The following is a 12,816-nucleotide window of genomic DNA, read 5'->3' as shown; positions in this document are numbered from 1 at the left end:
CCTTTGTAGGTGATACATACAAGGACTTGTTTTTTATCTCTAAATAGAAGAAAACAACAGTAGGGACTAAGGAGCCAGTGGGGTTTGGCTGTCTGGGAGAGGTGCTGGCTCCACTCTAAACTTCTGACAGCACCAGAGTTTCATACCTCCTGAAACGGAACATGGCTTATGATGAAATCTTTGATACCATTTATTTTAAGTCAGTGGAAAAACAAACATCACAACCCACTGAAAGGTCATTCCACTTACAGTGAATAAACCAGAGTACATGTTCATAGGTCCCAACCCCAGCCCTTCCCACAAATATATAATTTTATTATATCTGAAAATGTGTGGTCAATTGCCTACCGAAATTAGCATTGACTAATACCTTTGTAAACTATTCACAGGTAAGGAACATATACAGAGACAGATATTTAACTTTCTTCTCTCTCCTCCTCCCAAATGTGTGATTTCATGATCATTCAAGATGACCTAAACCCAGAGCACACTGTTTGCCTCACTGGTTGTGTGCTCCTGCCACTCTTCAAGTCAGCACGAACTCCTTCAGGCCAGTCAGGTCAGCTGATGATCCTCAAAACCTCCTGTTTGCAGCCATTCTGCTGTGACTGCATAAAAGTTGGTGCTGCCAAAGGGAATGGGGTGGGAGTATATGGGCAAGGAGGGCTGAGTGCCTTTACAAGTAGCACAGACATCAGTGGGAAAAGCTGCTCCTGACAGCACAGCCCAGGGAAAGGCAGCACACATGGCACCAGCACATGTGCAGGGGATGTGCCTGGTGAGCGAGTGGCAGCTGTTCACTCACAGCAGCCAGGGATTGGTGGGACCCTGGTAGGATCTGGCAATGAGAAAAGCCTCAGCCTTTGTCTCTGCTTTGTGGAACAGGCACCAGGGCAGACAACAACCACAGAATGGAGATATAAACGTAGGGATGGGAGTAACGTCAGGCATGGCTGTGATCACTGAACTGCTGTGGGGTGTGTGGCTGACCACTGTGCCTAAGGCCAGGTGTCTGAGCAGCTCCAGCCTCTGGAATGGTTTAACTCCAGAAACAGCCCAGTCTTCTGAGGCTGATTTGACACTTCCACACAGATAATGCTATGAATGTGTTGCTGCTCAGCATATATATATATATATGTATGCACACATATGAAGGTTTCTCCCCAAAACTGCCTCAAAGAGAGCAACAGCTATATGAGCCATTTATTTGCTGGCAAATAAAAGACATTGGATTAGTGATGAACAAATAACCAATCACTTTATCCAAGTCAATTAGCACTTTGTGAGAAGGATGCACTGTCAGTGTAACACTGCTGCACAGCACTGGAGAGGCTGTAATCACTGTCACTAAGAAAGGGCAGTGTGACATAACCCTAGAAAGTTTCCTATAAAGTCTACCATGAACAGTCTTGAAATGGTCTCTTAGCAACAGACAGTGAAATACCTTGTGATTTCTTTTAATTAACATGCAGAGAATATGCTTTTTGTTTTTAACTTCCAGAAAGTAAATATTGCTTTGAGTTAAAATTATTGATATAAAAACTCAGGGAAAAAAAGCATATTAACCTAAAATAATAATAATAACTGGTAAAATAAAAATGTCCACATACTGATGAAAAAGCATACAGCCCTGAATTTCCCTCATTTTAAATTCCCAACTATACAATGCACAAGAAGACACTAAAATGAAAAAAAAAGAATATTTAAGACTAAACAAAACAAAAATACTGTGCTTCTGTACAAGTAGGTCAAAAAGGAATTTCAAATTAAAGGAATTTCTTGCACCATCATTGTAGAGCTGTTTGTAATTTCATCCAAAAAAAAGGACAATAAGCAGCCCAAAAGCAGAATGTAAGGCTACCCTGATAATTCATTTTATCTGTAATGGAAATTTCCCTGGTTAGAAATTCTGACTGACTGAAAAGGATAGGCTATCATACAAAGAAACAGAATACAGAACAAAGATTTTATCACCACAGATGCACCAACTTTTAACTGCTAAACCCTTGAAAGCTTGCTTCACTAGAGAGCAAAAGTAAATCTAAAAAAGAGGATTACCTGGGCGGAACTGCTTCACCACAACAAAGCACTGCCGAGAAGCATTAAAGATCAGGATTGACACACTGAGGAGAAAGATAAAAAACCAAAAGATCAATGCTTTATGAAGGATTAATGCAGAACTATTAAACTTACATCTTGTGAATTTAATTTCAACTTCACAAATACATGTAAGATTTACTGCTAAAGCCATAACACAACAAATTCCTTGTCCAAAATCCATCTAGAGGGATACATAGTGGGTCATGTTCCCAAAGCCAATGAGAATTTACCCAAAATTAAGTCCCTTTTGTCTCCTGGCATGCAAAATAAGCACCAATCAATTCCTTCTTCCCAACAGGAAACACATCCCCCCTTCCCACCTTCCAGTCTAAATAGCAAAAAATCCGTAAAAATAAAAATTTTCTCCCTTTATATCAGTCTGAAATTAGGATATTCAAAAACTCAGGCACAACCTAGTCTCATTCAGAGCCAGTGACTTCTGTATCAGCACAGAGCATCACCTATCTGTAGCTACTTGCTGAGCACAGGTTTCAAGAGATACCATCCAAGTACAATTTTGTACAAATTTAAACCAGTAGTTTCAACTGCTACATCCAGTGGTTCCTTGGTTGCTTGCAATACATGTCATGGGGACACCTGATGGGCTTAATATTTGGAGATGCTCTGGAAGTGTGCAGTACTGATGTTCTCTGCTCACTTAACACACTCTCAGGTTTTACTAGTTTAAAAAACTGCAGACAAAAGTTTTTCTCCTTAGTTGGTAGCCCACTGGCACCTGAGAAAACAAGTGTATATTTTGCTCATTACCATGGTAGCATTCTCTCATTTTTTCTGCCTCACTGTATGCAATCGAGATGTTAATTCATTATTCTATGAATTCTACAATAGATTAGACTCACAATGGCATATTTGCAGGGCTGAGTCAAACTTTCAACTTTCCTTGTAAAAGAGCTGCATATTTATTTTCACTATTTGATTTAACAATGAAGACTCAAGCTGCCAAAGAAAATACTATCTGATGATTATTAAAAATAATGTTAATGTTTATTATAATAATATATAAAAACCAAAACAGAAGGGAGAAGTCCAGATGTTAGCATTTATATTCATGGTTGCTATTCTCAAAGACCTGTACTGCATATTGATGGCTTCCTGCCCTGGGAGATGCCATTTGCAGGCAATTTTAAAGCAAAGGTTTTAGCCTGCAGAGAGGCTGGAGGAGAACATTCACTCTATTTACTGGCACAGGGGCTCTTTCTGGAAAATCCAAGAGTTTGTCTAGGTTGCTGGAAGAAATTAAGAAGTTAAACCACAGACCATAATATTTTTAATGCTACTTAAATATTATTTTTTATTCTTTGATTTTTTTTCTTCATTATGTCTGCTGCTCTTCCCAAAGCAGCACTGTCTGAGGGCAGACACTGCACTAAATAAAAGGGGAAAAGGAATTACTGCTACTGAACCTTTGTTGTTTTGTCCATGGGCACTGCCTGAAACTGGAGACAGCAGCAGCCTAAAGCTGCTGATGAAGAGAAAAGAAGTTTCCTGAAGCAGATGGTTGCCCTTTACCTTTCTTTACATCCACCACCCCAGGCCCAGTCTTTCCTTTGGCTTGCCTTCTTCAGTACGTCTCATTAAATAACTCATACCAACTCATTAAAAATGGCTCAGCTATTAGACATTATTTTTTCCTAGGAGTCAATCACTTGAGATTTTTATGGAACAGATGGGAAAATTAAAAACAATCTGTCAGAATTAAGGAACAAGATCAAATTAGCTGGAAAGGAGTAGCAGCAAGTTATTACAATTGTCTGCTTCTCACACCATCTTGAGATGAGAGGGTACAGAAATGGCACAAATCTGTAGAACTTTCTATTTAATTACTTCTAATTTTCTGAGAGACTGACAAAATTTTGAGCAGAAATTTACATTTTTTAACAAACCACAACACACACAAGTTTTAATATTTCCTGTCAGAGTTGGAGAGTCATAGAAGAGAAAGTTCAGAATTGAAACTTCTTAAGAGGGGTGTAACATTGGGAATGCCATGTTTCTTTGTTCACAAGAAACAAACACAACATGAAATATTTCCACATATCACCAGGTGTGTCACTTTGAAAACCCCCTGAAGGTTGGATTCAGGACAGTTATTTGAGCATTACACAAAGTTAGAGCAAGACAGTTCAACTGAGCTAAGTGGAGGAGCCTCAGTTTTCAAAGTCTGCAATGACCCACATATGTGGGTTCAGATGTTTGGTCTGGCCTATAAGGAAAACATTTATTGTCTGCAGTTTTAAATCATCATACAAAGAATTCACTACAAGATTAATGTGAGATTGCTATTTTTACCCATGATACAGGCTACCAAAAAGAACTACTACAAATCCATTAACAGGACCAAATACATCTTTCAGTGATATCACACCAGGGGGTATTACAGAGGTATTTGATGTTTCAAGGCAATTCCCTTTAAAATATTACAACCAGACCTATTTTAGGGTATTATTTATACAGCTTTAAAGTGAAGAGTAAACATGTAAAATAAAAAATTAAAACATTACAAGGACTTTTGTGAGTATCTCCATAACTAAAAGATACAGAAGATAAATGAAGACAAAGCTGTACATTTGGGAAAAAACACAAAGAAGCACTAGAAAAGAAAAAAAAAAGCCCAGGCCCATTTCCTAAAAAAAGGAAGTATTCCTAGGCAAGGATTTAATCTAAAATGGATATCAAAGTTCCTAATGTAGCAACAGGCTTCATGTACCCATGTCTCAAACAGGAGCACAAGACCACTTTTTTGTTATATTTTACAAAGGAAAAGAACACCCAGATATAAAAGGATCGTGGTAAGTCCCAAGCTTCCATCCATGCCTTAAAACAAGCTACACCTCTACACTAAGAAAGCACTGTCTCAGTTTAGACCTGCTAATCTTTACAGTTTTTGTGGCAGATTACCACTTTTACCATATTCCACAGGCGTGTATCTTTGCTGGTTATTCCCTCAGCAGGTGACTCTGATGGAAATCAGAGATGTAAAAGGAGAGGTCAGGATGCAAACGCCACTGACCAGTGAAGGAAACTTGGCTCCTCCACCATGTGTCAGTAGCTGCATGAGGGACAACAACCAGAGAAAGAACTTCCTAAGAGATGACAGGGTGTGTACAGTGTCTCCCAGGGCTGGTGAAGACCACAGACCAGCTCAGCCTTCAGCCCAACCCCTCCTCAACTTCCCACTGCAGTTGCTCCCAATCACTTTATAGATACAATAAATCTCACTCTAATTACAGTAGTTTTGCCCAAAGAAAGCATGCATGTAAAGAGCTTACTGTGCAATGATGTAGAATATTGTTCTTTCTATAAATACAGGAAAAATTGGAGTAGCTTTAAAATATTTTAAGAAAGATATGCACCTAAAATGTTACCTGCAATGAGAAGCAAACCTGTACTTGAGCTGTTATTGTACTCAAGTTTGCAGTTGAAGTGTGTCAGGTCTTGGCACCTAACATAATGTTTTGTGAAAGGGATTCCAACTGTTCAGCCAAGGCTCTCACGCAGCATTTAATCATTTAAACTTCAAAAATACCCTGACTGAAATAGGTGTTAGGATTCTCAGATGGATATTTGACTTCCTTAAAATGTCTAAGTCAATGAGCAAAAATTACAGACAGCTGACCCAAGGATACTGCAACACAGAAGTGCAGAACCTTAATTCCTCCTCCACCTTTAAGGCTCTTATCAACAGAGGAACTATCCACCTGAACACAACCTTTGCAGCTGAAAGCACCTCCTAGAAGAGTTCAGAAAATGGCTCCATTGTGTGCCATAGAAAACTACTTCTACATTTTTCCTTCCCCCAACATAGTACACCTCTGTATTAACTGAAATCACAGTAACTGATGCTCTGTGATATTCCAGCTCAGCAGACATTTAGCTAGAAATACTACAACTTCACACTCTCAGACCTGAGAAAGGATGGTGATGTTGTTTCATGGAGCAACACAAGAAATGCAGCATTTGACCACAGCAGTTCTGAGGTTGGGGACAGATGAAAACTGACATCCTGTTAAAATGTGCACACACAAATATGGACCATGCAAAGTTAATTCTTTTGAAATACATCCTAGCCATTAAGATCAGCAAATGAACTTTGCCACAGCTTCTTAAAACATGTATTTCTGGAGCTCTAATAGCTGAAGGAAGGGGTTTGGGGATCAGGGCGCTTTGTTTTTTGGTTTGAGTTTTTTTGTGGTTGTGTTTTTGGTTTGGTTTTGGTTTTTTGTTGGGTTTTTTTTTTTGTCTGAAAGTGTTTTTTTGTTTTTGTTTCTTTTCTTTTTATTATAGTTTATTTTTTCAGGTAGTCATCAATTTGGTAATGTCTTCATGATTTGACAGCTGTTAACCTGGGCTGAAGTTAATCCACAAGCAACAGCTGAAATTTACTAATTTCTTGAGACAAACTTTCAAAATCCTTTAATAAATAAAGATTGATTCAGCCTTTCTTTAGTCTTAGACGTGGCCTTAATGATGACTTTGCAAATGTGAATTTGTAAAAGTGAAAAAAACCCAAAGACTCTCCTGTACTTCTTTCAGTAAACTAAGACTCTCAAGGCTGGAGATGAGGATTTTTAATGACCATCTTGTAGTAATAACTAACATACTAATATGTTAAGTAATTGATGAGGTAACACAGGCAAAGAAACTGACCTTTCTTAAATCCTTGTAAGAGCAACTCAGGAGCTGCTTGTGTCAAGCATGAGTATATTTGTGGCACACAAACTGTGAGCAGAAATGAATAATGGAAGATAAAGCACATAAAAAAAGACTGGCATTAACATTGAAAGCCAGGACTTCTCAGCTATTAACCTCAGCCACTTTCACCTACTTTTAAAGGTTAAAAAGTATCTCAAAATTAGTTTAAAGCCTGAATTACTGGTAAGTGCTGCCTACAAAAATAATCTCAGCTCCATGGGGGAGATTTTAGGAACTAATGATGTATGATTTTATAAAAACCACAACAAACAAACCAAACCAAACTACCAAAATCCCTGCAATACTATTAATACAGAGTCTGCAGCATTTCAGTTACTATTCTCAAAGAAGACAAAGAAAAAAGAATGGCAGATTCCAAAAGGAGACACAAAAATGGCATGCAGGAATAAAAGCAAGTAAGTGATTTAATCAGTCCCCTTGACTCTCAACAGATATTTGGTTTTAAAAATCCCTTTGATAAAATCAGAAGAAAATAATCAAATGTAGTGTGCAACCACAGAAGTATTCAGAGATGTATTCATCTCTGCTGGAGAGCATGTGAATATAAAACATACATTTCATATTTTTGCCCACATAACTCATAAAGGAGAAAATGTCAAGATTTATGAACCATGCTAGATGAAAAGTATGAAAATAAATAAATAAATAATTTAGAAGTCCCATAATTGTTTTTGCTTTAAAGTATAATTTTTTTCTTCTTGAATATTAACTTGGCTTTCTTTGTTCATAGAGGGTTGACAAATTGATTATTCATAGTTTCCCATGTCAAGACTATAATGCCATCTAGTCTTTTTAAAACACTGTGTTTGAGAAACACCTCAGATCAGGATTAAAGTATTTTCATAGAATGTTAAGGGCTTGAATTGGACCTTAATGATCCTTAAAGATCCTTCTCTCAACTCCCCCTGCCACAGGCAGGGACATCTCCCACCAGACCAGGTTGTTCAAGGTATTATCCAACCTGGCTTTAAACACTTCCAGGGTTGGGGCATTCCCTCTCTGGCTTCTCTGAGGGCTCCCTTCAGATCCTGGCAGGTGCTGGGAGGTCTCCCCACAACCACGTTCATGTTTGTGAACACATGTCCTGTTCTTGTTAGAATTAAAATGACTATGCTTTCAATTTTAAAGTGACAATCAAAAACTACCTAAACTTGTTTGAGAGCCAGCATTCATAAGGAATTCTCTAGGGGGAGTCATCCTTCAGGATGGTCTACTTCATCTTGTTTCAAACCCATTTTTGATGTCCTTAAGAAAAAATTGTATGTAGCCCCTGTGCCACTTCTGTATTCAAATTAACCACCCATTTAACAGCTGGACTTGTCCCTGAAAACTTATAATGTGGTGCCTAAAACACTGTCTTCTTCCTTTTATCAGCACAGCACTCAGAACTTAAGGCAGAGAAAACAGCCCCTTCATTTTCAGAACAGAGATGTAATAAAGCTGTACCCTTTGATTATTCTCCAGTGCAATTCCTTTAGTCTCCCAGAGCTTTAACTATAATGCAGATAGTCCTGAGATTAAATGTGTGTGCTTGCACAATCTTTACTAGTTCATTTAAAGTCTTCCTTCAAAGCATTTTGCATCTTTCAAAGGCCAACACCAATCCAATTGGCTGCTTAAAATGCAGCCTATTACAAAAGCAAAGCTATAAGCTCCTGACAAAAACATTCACCCTTTCATACTAATCACAGATAAAGTGGATTTGGCAATAGATAATTAGAGACGTCTAAAAGACTTCTGCATTCTGACGAAATTTGAATGCTTTCTCCAACACAACATAAATATTTAATACTAAATAAACCCAGAATAAAGTGGTGAGCCACGTATGCTTAAGAAAATAAACTTTACTTTGGAAAAAATCAAAAGGAATATTGGTTTCAGTAAACTGAACTGCAGCAGGAAGTTGTTCATGACACCATAAAGCAGGAAGCATATGTTTGGTTAATCATCAGACCAGCGTAAAAATGAGCTAAGAAGTGGTAACAAACCCATATTATGTTTTAAAACATAATTTATATCTACTTGTAAAATGGCAATTTGTACCCAGCCAGAGAATATGACCAGGACAACTTCTTTGGAATACACAATTCTCTCACCAACCTATTTTCATATAACAAAGCAAAAAACAGAAAGAAAATTCAACTGCAAAATAAATGAGACATCAAAGCACGCTGCTCTCAATAACATTTCTTAAGTGTCATATTTTGGCCAGTATCCCAGGATACCCTTGGAAATGACACATGGCATCTCAATGGGATTCTTTCAACAAAATATTTTAATAAATAAATTCAGGTTTTATGCTAACTTATTTGATTAAATACAGCTTTGTGGGCATTATGTGCAACAGATGTCAGAGCCTGATGGGCTTTTGTTCCAATTCCTAATTATTTGTGAAACTGCCATTTATAAATGCTATCTTATAGTAAGACCAATAAATAATCCATCTAAAAGGTCTAAGTATGACTCCATTCTGTTCTGAAATGGCAAAAGTCAAAGTTTAAAACAACATCAGGTTTCAAGGACAGTTCACAAAACAAAAAGTTCAAGTGTTCTGCACTAAGGTAAAGAAAACCAGCAATTTTATTTCTTACCTTCCAAAATCCAACTAGAAGTGAATAACACAACATTTTGCCAGGTGTAACTGCACACTCTCAGTACCATCAGTGAGAAACTGATAGTTGTTCACATTTTCCCCAATTTTTCCATTTTTAGAATAACGGTTTCAATAGCTTCATCTTTTCCAAGAGGTATTTTCAGCTAAAATTCTAAAAACACAGGCACTCCAACTATAGAACATTTCCTAGCTTTCCCAAGACTATCTTTACCAATCCCAAATGCAGGCCATGATCATGCTACCATCTCTAGGCCATGTACAAACTCCTGGCACCCTTCACACAAAACAAATTTATTTCAAAATCACCTGGAAGCAGAGCAAAGACTTTTCTTGATTTTTGTAACCATAAGAGAATAAACATTTATTTTACATATTATTGGAAACACTAGAAAATTAAATCCCTAAACTTGTAAAACACCAAGATCTTTCTAATCTGGACAACAGAAACCTGTATTTAGAAATTTATGACTAACCAGCCAAAATTCTTGTGCACCTGCTTAGTTATAAGAATTTTCATGGATTCTATTCTTAAAATTAGGCAAATATTTAACTTCCCAATGAAGCAATGATTTCAATAAAGATTTTACTGCTCTTTTACCCTGTTTCAGTGATACAGCAGAGAAGAGATTATATGCTATAAGATGCTTTCATATCACATGCTTATAAAGAGGAAATGAGATTCTGAAAATTTGGCTTATGATTTCATGTTTCTCTCTGATAATTTTACATCATCAAATACAGTAATGTTTCTCTCATTCCCATGCTTTTATTTAGATTGGATCCTAAGGTAACAACACAGTAACTCATTTTAAAAGACAGTAAATACGCCTGCAGAATTCCTGGCACAAAAGCAGAGGATCTGTCAAGTCTTCACTAAAAAAAGCTCAAAAAAGGAACAACAAAAAACACAGCATTAAGTGCATTTTATTTGCAAATATCACATGCAAACAAATAGTGTAATTACTTAGGTTGAAGGAAATTTATAGGCCACTACATTTTTTCCTTCTAATACCAGGAAAATTATCATCATCCTGATAGCATCCTTGATAGACAGATATCAAGCCTAGACCTGAACATTTTCAATGATACTGATTACAAAACATGCCTTTCTGGATTGTCTTACTGCCTATTGGTAAAAACAGTTTATTAGTGTTTAATTTAAAAAATACTTTCCTCACCATACATAATTTCTCATTCTGTCATTGATTACTGATGAAATTAAATGATTCTGGCCTGCTCTGTAACATTTCATTACATTTTGTGATAAAGTGATATTTTTTCTCCTCAGTCATGTTATCCTTTGCAAGAACATGCCCAGCCTTCATTACCTCCTCTCAGCTATTATTTCCCCAAACTTTTCATCATTTTTGTTTGTTGAACTACCTCCACAGTTGATTTTAAACAGTGCATTATCTTCTGCATTATCTTTGAAGATAATCAAGAAAATTCCACATCACTGACACCCTGGAGGAGACATTACAAAGGCAGACAAGGTTTACAGAACAACAGCACATCTTTGCATGTAAAAGGCACATGCCACCCAAGAAAAGCTTTTTTTTTTTTTTTTACCTATAAGGATGTTAAAAACCTGTATTTTAAAGCTACTGTGATAATTCTTGCACAAAAGAAGCATCTGAGTTAAATTTTATGGTGTCTTATAATACACTAGGACATAAACCAGAAAAATACATACAGGATTAAGTTTCCATAAAGCCCAAATGATCTGGCATATGAAATAGGAGAAGGAATTTAATCCACTCCTATAATGTGGTCAGGGCACATGACTTCCACCCTGTCTCCATAGCTGCCTGCTACAGCCACTGAGCCAGAATAGCAACCATGGCTCCTGCAGGTCACTTGCCTGGCTCTGGGGACCATCCCTGGGTGGCTCTCATGGCCAGAGCTGGGATGCAGCCACCTCCTGGAGCAGCTGTTGGGTCACATTCCTCACTCCCCTGGGCAGCCACACTCCTGATTTCTGCCCTCGGCCAGGTAACTGCAGAGCACAGAGCCTGGATGACTTCACCTTCTCCTCCTGAGTTATGCCCATTTTTGACCTGCCTCAAGAACCTCTTCCTGTTTGCCCCCAGGACTGCCAAGGTGGAGATTGCCTTGGTTTCCTTCACCCTGTAAACTCACTCCTGACAACTTTTCAGTTGTCTTTGTATTAGATAAAGTGTAAAGTCGTTTTTTTTCTGAGGAAGCAAATTAGATTAGGAACTAACTTATTTTAAATGTGAAACAAATTAATCTCTTTACTTAACAAAAAAACAAAAACCAAAAAAACCAAAAACAATGAGCAAATTTTATAAGGCAGGAATATAATAATAAACTTTTTTTTTCATTAAGAATTTTAAAGTCAGGAACTACTGCTGAGTCACTGTGACATACATGCTGTGTAAAACCACAGCATGAATGGGGTACAATGCACATGCAGAGTTACAAGTTTTTTAGTCCAAAAGCTTTTTACTCATCACATGATATTTTCAGAGTTGAGAGGAACTCGCATAACTTTCTTGCACACAATTCAGTCTCCTGAAATTTGTTTTCTTTTAAATGCAGTGAACCCTACAGTGAATTTTTCATTCTTTCAAATAGAGAAGCAGGCATAATTTTGTTTTGTCAACTAGGAAAAGGTACAGTTGTGTCCCTGTTCTCAAGGGTTATTACTCAAAGCACAGAAGGGAGCACATGACTGTACACTGACCTTCATCTGTTCCCAAATTATGCCTTTTAAAAGCCTTGAATCTGTTTAAGGGGAGCTGCTGAAACCTGAACCGAATGTGGTCTATTGCTTTATAAAGTAGATGAATGTAGAACTTAAGTATTACATTTCAGGTTCTTACTGTACTAAATATAGCAAAATTAGGATGAGGGAGAATATAACTGTAACCTGAGTCTGGTTTTAGAGAATAATTTTTTGTTACAGGTATCAATGGTTACTCTGTAAAATTCATTATGTTTCTATTTCTAACAGAAAATCACCACAAATTTGCAGAAGAAAAATGTTCTCCTGATAAAGACTTTTATTTTTAAAAGCAGAGTCCTTAAAAAAAATTAACAGCTCTTCAGCCCGCAAATCACACCCCCACAAATTGCTAACCAGTTCTGACAGACCCAAGTCTAAAAAGAATCTTGAAATACACCTTGTATCCAAATTTTCATCGCTTGCACTCTGCTTGATTTTCATCAGGATATGTTTAATAATGACCAAACACATCGTCTTGAGTATTAAAGAGAAAATTACATTTAATTAGAAAAGTAAGCAGTGCATAACTGCAGAAAGCACCTTTTGCTGTGTGCCTAACACAACAGGCCAGAATTATGTAACGCTTAGGAGCACCACCTCTAGAAACTTGTTCAATAAT

The 12,816-nt window shown here is 37.2% G+C and overlaps 1 protein-coding gene across 4 annotated transcripts in view; it reads right to left on the bottom strand.

Moving 5' to 3' along the window:
- NUDT14 (nudix hydrolase 14) overlaps positions 1-12,816 on the bottom strand; it is a 59,569-nt gene that overhangs the window by 15,723 nt on the left and 31,030 nt on the right. For all 4 annotated transcript variants that reach the window (XM_085061179.1, XM_085061180.1, XM_085061183.1 and 1 more), the window contains one exon: positions 2,059-2,123. In XM_085061179.1, the coding sequence (XP_084917305.1) occupies positions 2,059-2,123 (65 nt within the window). The remainder of the gene's footprint in view (positions 1-2,058; positions 2,124-12,816) is intronic.

The sequence above is a fragment of the Lichenostomus cassidix genome, chromosome 5 (assembly GCF_008360975.1).
Source record: "Lichenostomus cassidix isolate B80296 chromosome 5, HeHo_3.0, whole genome shotgun sequence".
NCBI lineage: Eukaryota > Metazoa > Chordata > Aves > Passeriformes > Meliphagidae > Lichenostomus > Lichenostomus cassidix.
This window is presented reverse-complemented; position numbering and strand designations above follow the sequence as displayed.